The sequence below is a fragment of the Falco naumanni genome, chromosome 8 (assembly GCF_017639655.2).
Source record: "Falco naumanni isolate bFalNau1 chromosome 8, bFalNau1.pat, whole genome shotgun sequence".
Lineage (NCBI taxonomy): Eukaryota > Metazoa > Chordata > Aves > Falconiformes > Falconidae > Falco > Falco naumanni.
In genome coordinates, this window is record NC_054061.1 from 49,543,393 (window position 1) to 49,563,016 (window position 19,624).

General features: G+C 42.2%; 2 protein-coding genes across 7 annotated transcripts in view; both read left to right on the plus strand.

Annotated features, from left to right (window-relative positions):
* The first annotated feature begins 2,287 nt into the window (after positions 1 to 2,287).
* On the plus strand, positions 2,288 to 5,735 carry LOC121092620 (gamma-crystallin 1-like). Its single transcript, XM_040603880.1, is given in 3 exon segments — positions 2,288 to 2,296; positions 3,251 to 3,559; positions 5,330 to 5,735. Coding segments are annotated over 3 exon segments (612 nt in total). The 3' UTR covers positions 5,624 to 5,735.
* A 5,746-nt stretch (positions 5,736 to 11,481) lies between these two features.
* The window catches only part of NBEAL1 (neurobeachin like 1), a 91,249-nt gene continuing 83,106 nt past the window's right edge, over positions 11,482 to 19,624 (plus strand). For 3 of the 6 annotated variants that reach the window (XM_040604963.1, XM_040604964.1, XM_040604965.1), the window contains exon 1: positions 11,620 to 12,400. In XM_040604963.1, the coding sequence (XP_040460897.1) occupies positions 12,350 to 12,400 (51 nt within the window). In that variant the 5' untranslated portion in view covers positions 11,620 to 12,349. Of the gene's footprint in view, positions 11,544 to 11,618; positions 12,401 to 19,624 lie in introns of those variants that run through there. The other 3 variants (XM_040604962.1, XR_005829486.1, XM_040604966.1) reach the window with 3 other exon arrangements.

A 19,624-nucleotide genomic window follows, 5' to 3' on the forward strand; every position in this document is an offset into this window, starting at 1 on the left:
ACTTGGAAGATAAATTCATGGAGGGGCAATTAACCAGCGAGAAGTAACGTCCTGCTCAGGAAGCCTCTTGAGCTAGAAGTACTTGAGGTCTTGAAGATTGAAAGAAGTATCATCTGTATTTGCTTCCCTTGGTGCATACTCATGGTTGTAGTCACTGCCAAGTTACTTGGCTAGCTGGGCTGCTGGGCTGACCCGTGATGGCGGCTCTACATCTGTAGCTACAATGAGGAATTCACACATCACTGCCTCTACTCTGGTCTCTCAAGTTCCAAACTTCATCACCAAGCCAAGTGCCCACGGGCACTATGAAGGACCATATGGGATGCTCCACAAAGCAAGCATGATCACAGAAAGAACAAAGAAAAGTGTAACACTTGAAGCCTGTCACAGATCTTTGAGAAATGCAAGTACAGGCCTGCACAGAGAAGTTGCTCCTGTAGGTGAATTCAATTTGCTTAGCATTAACCATCAGGAAGAAGTTATTTTTGATCCAAAGAAAGCATGGAGGTATTTAGAAGCAACTGCTAGACTTAAAGTCATACCCTTCCCTCAGTCCGCTTTCAGTATTTAAGGCTACAATTTCCTCACTGAGGAAGAACCGCTGAGAGAGGCTAACAGGAGTGATACTATTTACAACACCCATTAGAAGCACAACTACAGCTGTGTAAAAACAGGCCCGCTAAAGATTTGCCAATGAAACTTTGTAGCTTCATGAAATCACCACACAAGACTTACAGTGAAAGACACCTGCAATAATGCACAAATACGTAGCATTTTGGTTGAACAAGAAGCCAGTGAGACAAAACGATCCACTATTGCTCCATGCAGTATAAGCAGGAAACATGAAAATGTGACACTACAGGTGACAGTGTTTTGTGAAGGTTAGTTCAGAGGTGGGTGTGGAAGAAAAGGAATGCAAGCAGGAAAGAAGGGAATGGTCCCTTGGGGTGGGCGGGGGGAAGTTATAGAGAAATGTTCAACACTCCAGAAGAATAAGTAAAAACTGTGCTGTTTATCTTTTTCCTTTGAAAAAGAGTCTTGGATTTTTATATATATATATATATATAATTTTTTTTATTTCAAATAGATAACATTTCCTTGATATTTTAACATTAGTTTGTACTTAGGCCTTCTAAATACTAGACTGAACAGAAAATACTTAAAAGGCCTGATGTAGCACTGGTAGAACTTTTACTCAGGTTACATCCCATTACTCAAATGAGACAAACTGAGAAAAAAAGTTCCTGCTAGAACCCCAAGATGATCATCAGCAAAATAACTTTACCTAAATAGCCCAGAATACATGAGCTTCAGCCTGTACTTCCAATAAATCCACTTTGAGGCTGCCTATTGCCCAGACTTCTAAAGACTCCTGCAATATATCAATTGACTGAGAATTACACTACACCATATCAAGCAAGGGTGCAGAATGCAGTTCTGAGTGCCTTTTGTGATTAATCAGATCAGACTGAAAACTTAACAATGTTCTTCCTAAACAACTTTAAGTTCAACTGCAATTAAAGTTTCTTCAGCTGTAGAAATTATTACGCTGTTGTATTTGCTTCAATGACTCATATCTAATCTCCAAAAATATGCACATCTCTCAAGTGAAACAATCGTCTGTGCAGATTTGAAAAGGCTCTCCTCTGTCTTTAACAAGGCATATCCATCCTTCAACTTCTAGTCTCTTGAACTTTGCACTACATTAATACAGAATTTCAGCAGTAAAGCCTGGATGGATGTAAACATTTTTGATTGCACCATTTTCTCACTCATACACGTACTCTTACTATTAAAGGAAACAGGCAGCAATACCTGGGCTGAAGGCTCTTGAAAATCAGGACAGTTTTTATTAGCATACTGTGAAAACCATTTTATAGTGCCATCACTGGGAAACCATATGCATTAAAAAAACTTTGGCTCATATAATCAGGGAACTGAGAGAGATTAAAAATGAAGTGACAGGAAACAATTCTGCTGCAGCATTTCCAGCACTTCCACTTGAACATGTTCCATCAGTAAAATAACAGAAATATTGCTTGACCTACCCTTGACTCTGTTCCTCTGCTTACTGACAGTAATAATAAAGTTGGTACCCCACAAACTACTGCTATTACTTTTGTTTAGAGAATGACCTGGAGAGGGGGAGAGGAAAAAAATTCATTCTCTTTACTGAGCAAAAAAATATTTTTTATCCTGTTCCTGTGGATGCGGCACTGTGCATTCTATATAAAGTACTGCTCACTCCTCCCGCATGCTGAGCTCTCACAGCTAAACCCTGGCAAAAATGGCAAAGGTAAGAACAGCTGAGCGACTGGAGCACTGACAAACAACCTAGGGCATGCATAGCTCTCTGTAGGCAAGTATGTTTGCAAACAGTTTGTTGGTCTACCAACAAATTAGCAGAGGGTAAACCTAGAGTGATTTTATTATCTAGCTCTTTGGTAAGTTTCCTAAAGAAAGCCTGTAGTTTGCTTGCAAGCTTTCAAATGCTAAAACATTTACACATAAAAATATTTTGATTTTATTTTTTCTGTCTGGCTAGTTTCCCTTTGAGTTTGTCAGCTACTGAAAGAGATCTAAAGTTTATATATTCTTAGACTTGTAAGATGCACGGGAATATAACAGTTGAAGTACTCTATTCCAAACAAATGTAGTAAATATTGCCAAACAATGCCACTGAATTTAAGTGTGAATCTAATGATTTTACTGCTGCTAAGATATAGCTGCCCAACGGGACCTAGAGTGCTCAATTACTAACCTGGCTTAGACACAACAGTCTTGTTTTGCTCCTTCGTAGCAAGAGAGGTGAAAGCTTCAGCACTGTTCACATCTAGGAAAATTATTCCTTCCTTCACCTGTATTCTACATTGCAGAAGATCTCTAGGAGGCCAGGATGGGGTGCAGGAGATAGGCACAAAGTTGAAAGGTTGTGTGATACACAGAAGTTGTCCCTGGAGCTTTCAGTCACAGAGCAATTTGAGTTTCACTTTCTCCAAACGCTCCCAAAAACTTGTCATGAAGCTGCTGAGAGGCTATTTCCAGCATGACATCATGATGAAAGTTGCACCCCAATTCACAGAGTCCCAAAGGGACATCCACCACTACCACAGTCATTTGTAGTACTAGAGATATGACAACACCAGTTGTGCATCCTATAGAAAGAGGATAAGGGCTTTGCTAGTCTTTGGGCCTGGTAGAAGTGTCCCTATGGACTCCTGCAGTCTTCAGATGGCTTTGTGCAATCTAGCTTTCACTTTCCAGTGTGACTGAGGTTACTTTTGTTTTATTGCAGATCACTTTCTTTGACAACAGAGTCTTCGAAGGCTGCTCCTGTGAAGCCATCACAGACCAGCCAGACCTGCGTGCCTATCTCAACTGCTGTGACTCTCTCAAGGTGGAAACTGGCTGCTGGATGGTCTATGAATATCCCAACTATATAGGCTATCAGTACCTCCTGAGGAAGGGAGAATATCCTGACTCCCAGCACTGGACTGGCTTCAGTGACTCCATTAGGTCTTGTATCATCACAGCTGTAAGTTTTCCATATTGTCTCCATGTATGTTACTGCCTATATTAGAATCACCTAGTGGGGTTTAGACTCCCAAAGAGGTAGGTAAGTCAATTGGGATTCTTAGCCAAACAAATGGTTGGTTAGTACTTGGGGGTGGGTGGGAAGGTTATTATATTAATTTTTATTTTAATAGTATGTTTACCTGTTAGTTTATATATATATATATAAGCACTTCACCAATCTTCTAAAATCGCTCTGGCTATACATGATCTAAACTAGTAAGTTCAGTACAGAGCTGACAGCAAAACCACATCTCCTATGTCCCAGTCAATGCTCTTCTTTCAAGGTAGACAAAGTTGGGGACTACACTACTACAGAGGCAACCTGACACATCCTATTGTAGAGCCACCACCATGTATTTGAGCTGCAAATGAAGGCATATTTGATTCATGATAAATTGGGTTTTTTTCTGAATACTCCAGCCCAGAATAGATCTACGTTTTTCTCTCCCAGACTAATTCCCTGAAAGAGTTTTACTAAGAGGCGAGAGGTTGCCAAGATGTGAAAGATTTCAATACTCACACATAAGGCTAAGGATTTGAGATCTGGCCCAAGAATAGCCTTAAGAGTGGAAAATGTCCCTCCAATATTCACAAAAAGTTCATCCGTGTTGTAAGCTTTATCTATAATTCACAGTTTTCCTGTCCAGTAGAAGCTACATAGACAATCACAGCAAGTTTCCAGATACATTCCAACTGCATAGGATAATACAGCTTGCAATTTGTGTTTGTTTGGTTTTTTGGGTTGGTTTTTTTTTTGTGTGTTTTTTTTTCTCTCCAGTGACACAGTTCTAGGCTTTGCTGAGCTAAGCCAAGTTCTGGGTCCAAGTGCTGAAAACTAGTGCACATTCTTGTGTCCTTTCAAGCTGTAAAGGGAAAGAAGTCAGATGAGAAGGGTGAGAACAGGATGGACTGATGGGAAGTATCTGAGGAGCAGAGAAACTAAGAATTAATATGGAGGTAGAAAAAAATTCCTAGAATTAGGACACATTTATGCATGCTTTGCAGATTCAGAACAAGACTGTGCAGAAAGTTTGATTGCACAGACGTAGATACTAAAGTGTTGTTGGGGTCGTTTTGGTTTTTTTTTTTAAACAGAGTAAGATGTTGGTTTTGCACAGCAGCAGTACTCTTGTGTCTATACAACTGCACTTGAGCACCTGCAAAAACTGTATTGAGCATTGACGTAAGAGCAGAAAGTATTTTTCAACATCAAATCTTTGCTGTGCTAGATATGAGTCAGAATCAGTCTTGAAGCAGTTTATTACCTTAGTAAATGAAAAGCAAAAAAACCTGCCCACCTAAAGCCATGCAACAAAAATAGGACCAGGAAAAGCTTCCCTCTGTCCCAGCCAGAGCCTTATCCAGTTATCACATCAACACCTAGGGACACCGAGGGCATGTGACTGCTGTGGCAATCCAGGTATATCACTGAGCTTATTTCTTACCTGCATGTACAGTTTAAGTGTAGTGATCTTGACTGGACCCTGCTTCTGCTTCCTACCGTACTGCAACGCTTTCAAAGCAACTGCAGTTCTACTCTCACTGGAACAGAAAGGACTCACAGCACCGCTGCTTTAAATTAGGACTCAGATTTATTACTGTTAAACTGACTTTTCTGCACATACTAGTGGCTATTCACTGTTGTGTTGCCAGCATCAGTATTCATCAAGCTGCAGTCACCTAGAACTGCCACCAGGCATCCTGTGCATCTGTGGATTTGCTTTCACCGCCCCAGGACCTCAGCCAGCTACAGATCTATAATAGGAATTACTTTGGAGGCAGAATATTGGAGTTCATAGGTAACTGCTCTTCTCTCCAGGTTGACTTTCACTACAGGGACATCCAGTCTTGTAACACACTTGAAGAAAGCTGGGTTTTCTATGAACAGCTGCACTTCTGAGGACCACAGTACCTCCTGAGGCCTGGTGAGTACCGATGATTCACTGACTCAGGCTCCATGACTGCCAAAGTTGGAAACTTCCAACCAATGTGGATATTTCCTAACCAGCACTTTCCCAAGCTATACGTCAATAAGCAGTGCCATTAGTACTTTATTAAGGCCAAGGAGTTTCAGAGCCTACATGGATTACACTCCCTTTTCTTGCAATGCTTGGCTGGGCTTTAAATAAAAGGCTGAATCAGAAAGTGTCTTGACTACAGTGGGCTTCAAAGACTGTGCTTGCTGGTAGGAGTAATTCTCCTGAAGTCAGTGGAGATGAGCTGGTAACACGCAAGCTCACAGAAAACCTGCATCTAAATTGCCAAGTTGAATTCTAATCTGCAGTCTCAGATCAATTTAAAAATAGCATCTTTGAAGAAAAATATTATTTCAGACCTTAGAGGAAAAAATAAAATACATTATTCATTTATGACAATGAAAAACCAAAAATCCACTTATGACTGAATCCATGGGACCAAATCTGTGCTTGACTTTATTACAGGGTGTACCTTACATCATGAATGGTCTCATAAAAGCAATGTCCTTCTCATAAATAGTTCTCCTGTGAATAGATTGGCAAGTTCTCAACCACAGTATCATCATGGAGGTACTGCATACCAAGCCTGCAGCTGTGACACAAGATGACTTAAGACAGAGCAAAACATTTATTTACCATGTTTATTAATAAGAACTACTTTTGTCAATGACTTTGTAGTGCTATAGGTATCAAAATAAACCTTACAGTTGCTTATTCACTTCATGATGGAAAACCAGCCTTGGTGCCTAATAGTTCCTGCTGCCATTTGGCATTAAGTCCCAAATTCTGCACAGGATTGCATCGCTCCTATTTCCAGCTCAGGGCCTACACTATGCTCTTTTGTTTAGCCAGGACCTCACACTGTTTGTAGACTTGAACTCATGTTGACCCTCCACAGCACAGAGAAGTAGCCACTTTCCCTAGAGTCTGGGGTTAGAAACCAGAAGAGAGACCCATTATGTTAGAAAGTCTACAACCGGTTTTGTGTGCAAGTGGGCCCCCACAAGTCTCACACATACTTTAACAGCATGCTGTTTATACAACACTGTAGGATCTTTAAAATTCTGCTTTCAAGTTTTACAACACTAGCCATCATTCAGGTCTCCATATAATTTCTGTGTCAGGAGTTCGGCTAGCAGGATCCCTGGAGGATTCACAAGAGCACAGGGAAAGGTACAGCCTTGGTTTCACACCCTACTTAGAAGCAGGCACTGTGCTGCAGCCAACACCTAACATCTGAGAGGCCACAGTGCTAACATTTTGGAAGAATCCCATCTCTAGCAGCAGCTGGTGCTTTCCTAAGCCCATTTCCCTTTAGTTATTTCCCTTCATTTGCACTCTTCACGGAACCAAGAAGAGTTAGGCCCCAAGTTGCTATAGCAGGCATTCACAGGACAACCTTACCCTGTCAGCTGAGAGGGAACAAAGTTCAGACAGATCACCAGAGACCACCAACACCTACACATCCTTAAACCTTGGTTGCTGCCATGTGGTTGTTTTTTTCCCTGACACACTGATTGCTTTCACGAGCCATGCTGCAGATCCAGATCTGCTGAGCACTGCAACATATTGAAATCATTTATTAAACAACTTCTTAACTAAAGCAGAATAACTTGAAGTGCAAGTATGGTAACTTTACTGATCACTGGCAATAACATGGTGGACAGTAAGTGAATGGCTAACTTGGAATGAAATGTCAGTTTGGTGGAAGAAGCAGAACACTTTTGCCATGCAGTCTTGTGCAGCAGCAACTGGCATCTTTGAGCCTGCAAAACAAAAACAGCTGTAGCATGAGTCCACACATGCTAGCGCTAACATAGCTAACCTGAATGACAGCAAAAGAGAGGGGCAGTTCTAAGCCTGAACACCCACCCACGAATCTTAACTGGCTGTTAGAACTCGTAAGAATCTAGGCTGACCAAAGCACATAAGCACATACTATATATTTAGTCTGGAAGAGTCTTTAGGATGTATCCTACACAAGAACATTCCTAGCACAGCTGCAAACTTAAGTTAGGCCTGTGGTAAGGGAGCCTGTGCTACAAAAAAGGAGCAGAAGAGATCAAGCCACTGCCTGGGCCTTTTACAGTGGGGGATTCATTATATTGAAGGCCCCCTGTGGAAACAAGCTGAAAGGAGAAAGCACAAAATGACTCACCACAGTCCCAGGCTACCCTGGGGTAAATCCCTTCCTGAATTTAAGTCTGGTGAATGGTTTAACCCCACATATATGAAAGCAGAGCAGCAATTTTGCAAACAACTAACAAGCCCTGAACTACCTGGGGTACGATATGACTGTGGTGACAGAAGGAAGAATAAACACTAATTAAGTTTGCTGGCTTACCCAATAGAACAATTGCACAGGCATTTTGTGCAATCATAGCCAGGGAAACTCAAGGCAAGCTGATCCTGTGCTTCTTTCAGCAAAGTACCATCTCAGAGGCCTTGGCATCTTGCAAGGGCCAGCTTGCTCCTTTCCAATAGCCACTCCAAATGCAAACTCAAGTTAATTTGGCTTGAATGTCTAGAAACTAGCATCCACAAAGTCCTATTTCTTTACATACAGCAAAAGGTATCATGATCTTGGAAGTTTTATATGCACCTGCCAAGGCCGCTCACTTACTTGGAATGTAAAGATTATTTCTTGCTTCTGTGCAAGGGTCTGTTTGTAAAGGAAGATGGAAGAGCTGAGAGACAGGGTAATTTCTAAGCATATTTCAGGTCCTCATTGTTAGTACACAAAGCATTAGCCCCAAGATATCAAAGAAAACCTCAGATAAAAGCTTTGCCATAGACCTATCTCAGCATGATTTTTACTGGCCTGGGGCATTATCTCAGTAGATGCCTTAGAGCCAAACAACAGGTTTCAGAATATCTGAAAGTCAGATACAGATTTTTGCCTTTGTAATTTACTTCTGCAGAAAACAAGTATAGCTTAAGAAAAGCGTTACTCTAAGGTGTGTGGTTTTTTCCTGCTACTTCAGAGGTCCTTGGACTCAAAGCTGCAAACCAACATGGTCCATTCTTCTGTTGAATCTTTCTTTAACCTCAGATTCATGCCTCCTCCCTATCCACACCCTTCTCTACCCATTCTGTCACCTGAACTTGCTGACTAACAAGTTCGGTCCATAGTAAGATGGCCGAGTTACTAATATATAGCTACTGAAGAGAGTACAAAACCACAAGTAATGAACAACGTATGATAAATAACCACTGTTTTAAACAGACAGTTGCCACAAATCAGCAGCTAAGGAACAATGAAAAACAAACACTGCCTACCTGGCTATTTAAGTTGCATGAAACAACTACTACATAACTATAGAAGGGACAGTGATGAAAAGGCTAATAATTAGCTTTCACAGCTAGACCAGTCCTTAAACACTCACATTTTAAAGTGCCTATATATTGCTGATAATACTTCTTTTTACATCTTCTTCCATTCTTTGACTTCCATATCCTTAGCTGAGTCTTTACAAAGTACTGAAATATAAATTCATTTAGAATTATACTATACCTGTGGGGACAGAGCTGTAGTCCACCTTTCCTACTGACCTCTCTCATTATTGCTCATATTTGCATATAAGAAAAAAAACATAGCAAAAACTTGTACTGACAAAGAGTAAACTTAACCCACACTCAGTAATACAGACATCCAAAAGTCCCCTTAAGAACTTTACAGTGAGCTACCTCATTTAGGAAGACCTCTAGAAAAATCAGACCAGGAGACCCTCACCCTGTGTGCCACTAGAACAGACTGTCTTGTTGTAAAAGGCAAATACTTTATTTTCCTCTAGAGTAGTTATATGACACAAATTGCTTACACAAGCAGCAATAGCTGCCTAGGCCTACTACCAAAACTATCACCCCAACTCCAGCAAAGTTGAAAATGGCTACTTTATAGTCTGTGAGCATCCTAATTATATGGGTGGTGGCATTTAACAAGGGGGCAGGAGTCTCCCATTTCTATTAGTGGATGGGGTTTTTGTTGTTTCACTAGACCCTATTGTAGGACTTCTGTACATGGGAGCAGCTACAGTTTGGAAAAGTCAGTAATGCAAGAAAGCAGAGCGGTACCTCCAGGAAGGATTGAGGTTTGTATACGGCTTTCCTTCGGCCTGACTTCTTCAAAGGAGAAATCTGTAGAAGTTTGAAATAGGCTGTTGTTTAGAAAAGGCTCTAAGAAAACGTGATAAAAATCTGTAACTCAGAAACCACACTATGAAGAGCTTTCTCTTCCCATATTACTGTGGAAGGGACAAATAATAATGGTTTGCCTTTGCTTCGAAGGTGATGCAGATTGGCTATTTGGGCAGAGCTCCTGGCAGTAACTCAAGCCCTGAGAAAACTCTGTCATTTTAGAGAAGGCAGAATGTCCTCTGTTCCTGAAGACTGTTCACAGAGAGGGGTCCAGAGTGGTTTAAGCATAGGAGATCCTGCCCTGGGGGCAGAGATGAACTCTGATCTGTTTTTTTTTTTTTTTTCTTGATGAAAAAAATCATGTTGTAACCTCAAGGTGAGAGGCTGTTGTGGCTAGCAGCAAGTACCACAGCACATGTATCACAGGACTAGAAATGATTTTGCAGACTCATTTTTGTCAGTGTCCCTCCATCCATGCTAGGAACTATGTTTAGATATTGCAGTAAAAGATACTTCTCCCGCTCCTGGACTGCTGATCTGCATGAAACAACACCGAGCACAGATTAGTCCTTAAATTCCTCCAGGGAATCTTCATCAGTCTTATAAAAGCAAGACAAATACGCAAAGGTATGTTGCGTGGACCAATCTCAGACTGTCTCTGGGCTCTTGGTGACACTTATCCATCCCTAGCAGGTTTTTATACAGCAGACTGTATAATGATATTGCACAGTCAATTCCCTTGCAAAGGATTTCCAAACCTTGCATGAAACCACGGCAGCGGTGTGGAAATCTACTGCAAAGGAATCAACTGTGCAATGAAAGCTGCATCACATGAAGCTGTATAGGATTTACCCAGCTGAGGAGGTGACCCAGTGGCAGAAGGACCAGGGCTGTGGCCAGAGGTTGCAGGACTGTGATTCTCCCAGCCAACGGGAGAAGGCACAGGATTCCTTGAGTCTCCTTTGCCCTTCTTTTGAGGCTGACACAACGATAATTTCCAGCGCCACTTTCCAAGGGAGCAGAGGGATTTGGCGGGAAGCCCGTTCCCCGGCGAGTGCCCTGTGAGCCCCCCTGCAAGGGCCGTGCCACTGGGCACGCAGGAGCCCTTCGCTGGAGCACTGTGCCTCCACAGGGGCAGCCTGCTACTGGCAGGCCAGGAAGGAGCCACACCGGGAAGCTGAGGAATGTCTTATCATATTTCTCGTTTAGAAATGTAACTTTCTTTCAAGAGCGTTTCCTCAGCCCTACACAAGCTCTCCATACGATGTTACGGGCTGCTTTAAGGCAGTACTTCGGTGTGTGCAAGCCCACACTCCTCAGGCTACGCAGGCAGGCCTCTCTGGAGCACACCCAAAACCACGTATGTGCTTGATAACCTCTACCACTTGTAAAGCAGCATGGAGGTTTCCTGAGGTGCTCTGCCCCACAGGATTGGGAATGTCGACGCTTTTACGGGCGGGCAGATGCTGGTACGGCAGAGGGGCCTGCCGTCTGACAGGAACCAGCTGCTCCTCAGCTGAGGCGCGGCGGGCTGCGGCACGCATCCATCCTCAGCGCCCCGGCCCAGCCCGCCCCGCGGGACCCCCTGCTCCCGCCAGCGGCCCCGGGCAGAGGTGTTGCGCCTCGGCCGCCAGGCTGGCGCTGGAGCCGGAGCGTGGCCCCGGGCGCTCCGCCCGGAGCGGAGCGGCTGCTACTGCCCGTAGCCAAGATGGCGCCCACGGCCTCCCCGCCCCTCGGCAGCGGCCCGGGGCGTGTGCCGGAATGCGGGCGGGGCGGGCGATGTGGCGAGGCCCGGCCCCCTCCGCTGCCTGGCTGCCGCGCGGCGTCGGCCGGCCGCCCCCCGCCGCGGCCCGGGTACGTTCGGGGAGAGGCGGCGGTGGTGCGGGGGGGGGCCGAGGGCGCGGTAGGTGTCGGCGCGGGGCAGCTGCCGTGGCCCGGGAGCGGGCGGCGGGGCGGCGCGGGCCTTCTCCCGCGCCCTGCGGGGGACGGGACAGGCCGCGGCTGGCGCCTCTGCACGGGCAGCCACTAATCTGCGGGAGACGTCGCTGCCTGGGCCCGCCGGGGGCCGCCCGTGGAGCCGGGTAGCGGGGCAGTAGGGCGGTGGCGGCGGCTGTCGCTGTCGGGCGGGCGGCCGTGCCCCGGCGGGAGGGTGACCCGCCTTACCGCCGCCTCCCCGCGCCCTCTGGGCTCCGGCTCCCCTCAGCACCCTGCTGCTGCCCGCCGCTGGCTCCTGCGGGAAGGGGAAAGCGCCGCGGAAACGAGAAGCCAGGCTCCTCCGCCTCGGGGGTAGTGGTGTCAGGGACGAAAGCGATGTCACCGGCTGCCGCCTAATTCCCCAGGTCGCGCCTGGCCTTTGCGTACGGATTTTTCCTTCCTCCAGCCGGGGCCTGAAGGGTACGTTTTCACTTTCAGAGATTAAAACCGAAGCAGCGCTGGCGAGGGACGGACATGCTTGACACTTGCCTGCGGTTGCTTGTGCTGTGCTACACTGTTTACCCGGAAAGGAGAGACTGAGACGCTGTTGTTTCCATCCTCGCCTTCTCGGGTTATGATATAACTGCAATAATAAAGCACAAACTGCGTAAGGAGCACCTGGCACCTGAGCATGGTAGGGTCTTGAACGGAAGTAGCTGGTGTCGACGAGAAGAGGAAGGGAAGGAATGGCATCCCGGGAGAGGCTGTATGAGCTTTGGATGCTTTACTGCAGTAAGGTAAATATTTCGGGGTGGGGGGTATTTGTGTGTCTTTTTGCTCTTTTGTTTGGAAGTCAGGTATTTTAAGTGTATCTTTAATATCTTTTAACGTTTTTTTTTTTTTTTCTTAGAAGTTGCATAGACTTGTTCAGCTTCTCTGAGGTTGTAATGCACTTAAACTACAACCTCATCTCTTGGTTTGATGTTCAGGTGGGCCTTTTTTGTGCGTGAGGTGTGAATTAATTGCACAGTGTTCATGGCTCAGTTTAAGCAGTTGTAGCGATATCTTCTAACTATTGTAGTGATGTGAATGCACATGTTCACGTAATTCTTTGTTTTGTAGGGTCGTGGCATTAGGTTATATTGTATTCATTTGATTCACTGCTGCCTAGCATTTAGGTTTATACTTAACAGTTTTCTGTACAGCTCCAGTTTTAATTTAAACTATATCAGTGAAAGCCTTCCCAAAGAGCCAGATTATAAAGTTACTCCTGAGTCTTCCTTTGCTGGTTATCACCATAATGTCTAAGTGCTCCATTAATAATGATTAATTTCCTTCACCTGGCAGGACTTATTAAAATACTGTCCTGTCTCCATTTGCATTTTGCAGGGTAAAGCAATTCATATGTTTAAAGCACAGGTCCTAATTGGTGCCAGGTGTACTGAATATGTACACAAATAAGGTTGAAGATTATCTAAATAGATATCTGTAAAATAAGGACACAAAAAATAACCGTAAAGGCAGGGGAAAGGACTTCTTACTGTCATATAGGAATGCAGTGGCAGGGATAGCTTTTGGTGGTGTTATTCTTTGCCTTTGTTTTGCCTTTTCTTTTTGCAGTGTCATGCTTCATATGTATCACAGTTTCTTCAACTTCTAAAACCAGTAGAATAAACATTCTCTTGTTCTTCCCAGTTCATTTCTAGATAAGGCCCATCTGGGGAGTTTAGAATGTGAGATTTTAAGTACAGACCATTTTAACAATGCAAGTGCACAAAGCAGTGGATGAAGGTTGCACAAAGCAGTCTTAATTGTACTTTCTCTTAATTTTTGTTTATGTGAGTTTGTAACCCTAATGCTCTATATGTAGTTAAAAATAAAACGAGTGCAAACATAACAGCATGGTATGACTTCTTATGGCTACCTGTGTGGGTGATCTGTTGGGTTGAAACATATTTACATAGAGCTTTGCCTTTTAAACTAATGTAGTAATGCCAATGGTAGTAGGAAATGGACTAGCACTGGAGGAGATGGATGTTTTGCCAGTGAGTTCATCGGTGTGAGAAGAACAAAGGTACTTGGAACAGACTCCAAGAATCTAGGCTTTCCTCAGCTTTGGGAGACAGGGCTGCAGAGATGAGCCAAGCTCTCAATTTCTTTGCCCGGCCGTTCTTTGGCTCTTTCTTCCCTAGTTCTTTATAAAACTCTCTTGTCTGTCTTGCACTTTCTCCCCCTTTGCTGGAACCTTTCATTCAGATCGTATGCTTTTCATCTCCATGTTGTCCACATGCTAGCAGGAAGTTTGTGTAAATAAAGGAGTGCTAGTTAAAATGTATGCTTTAGATCACTTGATGTTCAGTTTCTTTCTGAGAATTATGTGTACACAGTCTAGTCAGCTCCCAGGTGGTGGAGGATGGACTATTAAAATAAAAGCAACAGCATTTTTTTATATACTCAGCTTCCATGAGCTGTTGGTGGCTTTTTTGGCCTTTTTTTTCTTCCAGACCCGTATATTAAGGGCATGATTAGGTGGCTTCATGTGTTGATAAGAACTTGTTCTTAAGTAGGAAAAGGTAAATTTTTAAAAATAAAATACCTTGCCTTCAAAACTTGAAGGCAACTAGATTGACTCCAAAGAGGGAGTCTTTACTTTTTGAAAAAGTGCTATACGCAAAACTGGTGTTTACCCCCACCCTGTCCGGGTTAAAATGTTACCTCATTCTGCTTGAGGCAGGCATCCACCATAACAGTGTTTCATCTTGGAATAAGTTTAGTGATGTTAAAAGCAACTGAAGAAAGTAGGTCTTAGGATGTAAAATGTTGTGAAGCCTTAACATACATTAGATTGTTCAGTCATGTATTGAAAATGTCTGTGTGCTGTACTTTGTTCTCCCTGAAGCACCTAGCACAATGGGAAGGTGTAGCAATAATCACCAGTGACAGGATACAGTGATTTAGGAAAAAGTCTTTTCATGCTTGGGACTGCCCAGGGAAGTGTAGTATCTTGTGTGTGTGTATATATACATATATATATATATACACACCGTATGTTGTGCTGTCATGACTTTGTTGTGGCTGACATCCATGGAAGGAAAGCTAGGCAATTTTTCCAAACTACAAAAACTGCTGGAGAGTCACTGTTGGGTAAGGTGGGAATTTGTTGTGCCACAAATCAGAGATGTGTGGCTTTAGCTTTTGCAGTCTTGTTAGGTAAAGAAACAGTGAAATCCAAACTCCTTTTCTGTATGATGCTTCAGATTGTTCTTAGTAAGTAGCCTTGTTTGTCTTGCCTTTTTTAGATAATTGAGTCCTTTGTGATAATATGTTAAATATAGCACCCTGTGCTACAGTAGCAGGGCTTTTTACGGCTTTGAAGTGATGGATAATGCTGTGTTACCATCTTACCATCTATCCTGGGTCATGACTCTTGTTCTTTGTGATCACTTGATATCTCTCGGGTGTCAGTTGCAACAATTACTTTTATGCAGAGTAACATCAAGAAGGCATTTCTCTATTTTCATTGCCTCTTGTGCATTTTAGGAGTTGGAGATTAGGGCAGAGAGCAGCATGTAACTTAGGATCTCTACAGAAGCAGTCTTCGGATAATGCCATCTGTGAGGTGGTTTCTTCTCCCTTTTTTCTTTCTTTTAAGGTTGTTTTTAAGGCTGCAAAAGTTCAATTTTAGTTGGTATTCAGTTGTTTTTCATCTTGCAATTTCTAACCTAAGGTTGGGATTTGGTTTTGGATTTCTTTTTTTTTACTTCTGTTCCCCCGAAAGCCATCCTGTAGGGCAGTAATTACAAAGCTGCAGATCAGTCTGCTGTTTAAGATGCCTAATGAAAGCAGTAGCCACACGCAATTTAGGATGCTTCTGGTGTTGCGTGGAAGCAGTTCAAAAATTCATTAAATTTTAGTGAGCTTTAGATTTGAGTCGCTGGGGTGGTATCACAGCACTGTATTGTTAATAGTCTGAGCTGTTCCTGCATTGAATTTTTTGTTGTTGTTGTGTTTGGTGGTGGGGTTTTTTTTAATGATGATGTCAGGCTCTCTGTAAAGAAAGCCTTGCTAAGGATGCAAGTTGCTGACATGTTTTTTGATGATTTTCAGTTTCAAATGGTTTTGTGGTTTCTTTTTTTTCTGTTAAATTCTCTGTTAATGTACAATGCTGTTATTCACTTGAATATTCATATGGCTGTAAGCTGCTGTCCTCTCATGCAAATGTAGGAATGTGCGTGTTTTAAAATAGTCATGTGTAGAATAGGTGACACAGGTCCTTTCTGTAGAAGTCACTAGGAAAAATTTTCTCCAGTAGGCTTGGTAGACAGTGGTAGTCAAGCGCATAGATTGTCAGTTCAAAGCCTTCAATAACCTACACAGGAGCATGAAAAACTTAGATACCTTAAAATGCTTTACTAATATAAGTGTACAGCGGGAGAAGAGCTCTTGTAGGTGAGCTTGAGTGGTCTGGGAAAAGGACGTTTTCATGTGTGTCTCTGACCTTGGTATGTTCACGTGACAAAGCTAATCTTTACCAGTTTTGCCTAGTAGCCTTAGACCAACATGGCTGTAATAATATTATTGTTGTAGTATTAGTTGCTTAACCTTTTCTTATATGTTAGTTATGTATCAGTATACACAATTAATTCTTGTTTTATAATCTTCTGAAGTAACTATTACTGCTGATTCAAATGAAAAATATTGAACCTCCACCTTACCTGTAAGATTTATGTATATTTGATATTCTCCAGTTGTTCTGGTCTGTATTTGAGTCTTAGATATAAAGCATGTCAGTATTTCTGATATTTTATATTTTACATGGAAAGGAATCAGATACTTTTTCATATGGAGAGAGATTTTTCTCCTCTATAAAAAAAAAAAAAATATCCCCAATTGCCTTCAGGAGAGATTTCAAAAGCATAAATGGAGGCACTTAGCTGCCATATGCACCTCAGAAAATCTTCAGGTTTTGTTGCATTAGAGCGCTTCTGAATTTTTTCTTACAATCTCATCTTCAGTGAAGCTCTGATTTTATTTAAATGCAGCTTTGTCTTGTAGGTGATATAGTAGTTAGAAAGAAAAGCCGTGAGTACGTTCTTCAGCCAGCTTCTAGCCTGTGCTTCACATTTCCAAGAGGGGACACACAATCTTGGTGTCATTAATACAGTAGGGACTCTGTGTGGTAGCAGCTGTAAAGCAAATCATAATGTTCTGCTCTTTACTAATGCAGGTAGCTGAGACAATCGCATCCTTTGCTGTGTTAGAAGCAGCAGACTTTTGTATGAGCTGTCATCTTAAACGCACTTTTTTATGTTGTGCTGTATTTCTCGGTTTTATAAAATCTAATTGTATTGAGATAAATGTTTTCTCTCTGGCATAGTGAGGGATATCTATATATTATAAATATCTTCTTGTTTAATATTGTAGCACAGAACAAAAGCTAGACAGAAAAAAACCCATTAAACGTGGCTATATGTGTTACCCTAGAAGTGTCCTAAAGTGGTTAGAGTCCTGTTGCTTTGACTTATTTTTTCCTTCTCTGAGGTCCTTATAGGTTGCCTTACAGGAATCAGAAGGCGGCGGCTTGAATGAGAAAATAAGTGGTCTTGGGAGAAATCATGACTTCTGTGTTAGTCAGGAGCTGACCACTGTAATGAGCAAAGTGCAACAAACTGTGGTGTGCTAGCAGTGCTAACTTTTCTGTAATTGCATGGCTGTCTCTACAATTGGAAGACTATTGCAATGCAAACACATAGAAACTAAAGCTTTAGCGTATAAATGCGTGCATTTAATTGGCTTGAGTTAAACTTACATTTGCATTAGGAGGACTAAATGGGTCATTTAAATTAATGCGTACTCTGTGCTGTGAGAAGAGTCTGTAAAAGAGAATAATTTCCATTCATTCCCTGTTCCCATGTCTTAATCCTAGCATACTTTATAGAAGTGAGATGATAAATTTGACCTTGAATTGTGAGAATAAATCTATATGCCTTTGGATCCGATCAAGGATGTACTCCTTGGGAGGGAATTCTGTTAGCGTCAGCCACCTTGTGTTGGACAAAAACTAACATAAAAAGGGCAATCCTGACAGTCAAAAAAGTTGGCTTGAAGCAAGAACATACCAATTTTCTCAGTGCGTGGTGTTATGATCTTGCTAAGCTGACCTGCTGGTCAGCTGTCACTTACAAAAGGGGTCCTGACATATTGTCAGCATCCTTTCACTACTGTTTGACAAAGTACTGCCTCCCAGACAATATTCTATACTTCAATTGAATCCTTCTGTCACCTGCACCAAAGATTGGGGCATTTTATGTGATGTTCAGCAAGCAATAGCAAATATATATCTTCTGGGAGAGCATTATAAAATTACAAGGGATGGTTCATCAGTTTATATTAAATAACGTGAATTTTTGCTTGCCAGAGATTTTAAACCTCTGTCCCCATATAAAATTTGTAAATAAGCTGAAATTTTTGTTCAGATCAGCTTTTAGACATGATTTTTGTAGGGCTGCAGAAAGTGCTATGATTGCACTGGATTTGTTGTTGTAGTTGTGTTTCTCAAAGAAACATGGTTTTAGCAGAACTATGCTTAGTTTTGGTGAGACACAGTTGTGGTAATTCAACAAGAATTTGATCTTTGATATTAAACTGTAAGTCCAGTGTGAAACACTGACCTCTGCATCTCAAATATGATCTCATCCTGACTTAGCTTGCACTTGTCTTCATTCTTGTGCAATTATTGGTCTGTCAGTGATTCATATTGCATCACTATATATCGCCTTTGTTATGTTAGGATAAAGAAGTATTCAACTTGCAGCTAGATGAACGCTTGAGCAAACCAAATGTTCACTAAAAGTAGTTTTTCATAAGTCCCTGTCACATGAATTCATGCCTCTGGTAAAACTAGTGAGTGAAGTTCTATTAAACAATTGCTGTGTGAAATATCTTTTCTGCAAATTGTTTTAAATAATTCTGCATTCCGAGAGAGTGTAATTTGTAAAGGACCATGTCACAAGTCACTTGTGGACATGTGTTAGTGAAAATATCTTTGTCCTGTCCTTGTGAGATGCTAAACTAAGAATGGATGTAGACAAACAAGAACAGTTGGTCTTTGGTTCTGAATATACTGTCTGCTATTTAAAGACATGTCTCATAATTTTGATATTTACAAATATAGAATTTTTCATATAAACAACTGAGTGTATATGTACAAGACAGTAGTTGCTTAACTTACAGTAGCCATTACCTTCCTCAATTAGGTACCAGGATGACCTTCTGCTGATGGTTGTTCAGTTGACTTGAGGAGCTGACAGGAATGGAAATTGTACTGTTGCCTGTCAAAATGAGGGCCATCCATGGAGAGAAAAATGAGATTTGTGAGGGAAAAAAAAAAAAAAAAAAAAGCACTTTGCAAACTTGACTTTGTTGAGGAGTCCCCCATATTACTCATGCTCCTGGTGTGTATGCAGTGAAGCGTTACTTAATGGGAGTCTTGTGGTAACCACATCAAGCTCTGCATGTATCAAACATACATGAACACTTTGTTAGCATTATACAGCTGGGATGTGATTGCTGCCTTTGAAGTCAGCTATCTTCTGTTGGATTTAGGTTTGATAAGGACTTGTCAGTGTTAGGTTAATGGTTGGACTCTATGATCTTAAAGGCCTTTTCCAACCTAAACGATTCTATGATGCTGTAACACAGAACAAGGACCCTGCCACAGAAAATACAGGCATCAGGATGAAATGAGACAGCAGATAAATCTAAACAGAGAGAGATGTAAAAAACCCGTAGCATTTTGCAAGCTACAGAGAAATTATATTTCTTACCATTCTACATTTGGCAATAAACATATATGTAGACATTACTTTTTAGATAAAGAAGTGTCTGAGGTTTGTCCAGCCTTTTGCTGTTAAGATTCAGGGGTTTACTGGTGTCCAGTATAGGGTTGAAATTCTTCCATGTCCACAGGTTTGCGGATTAGTGCTTCACAGAATAGATGAGAAGCATCCAGTTCTGAACAT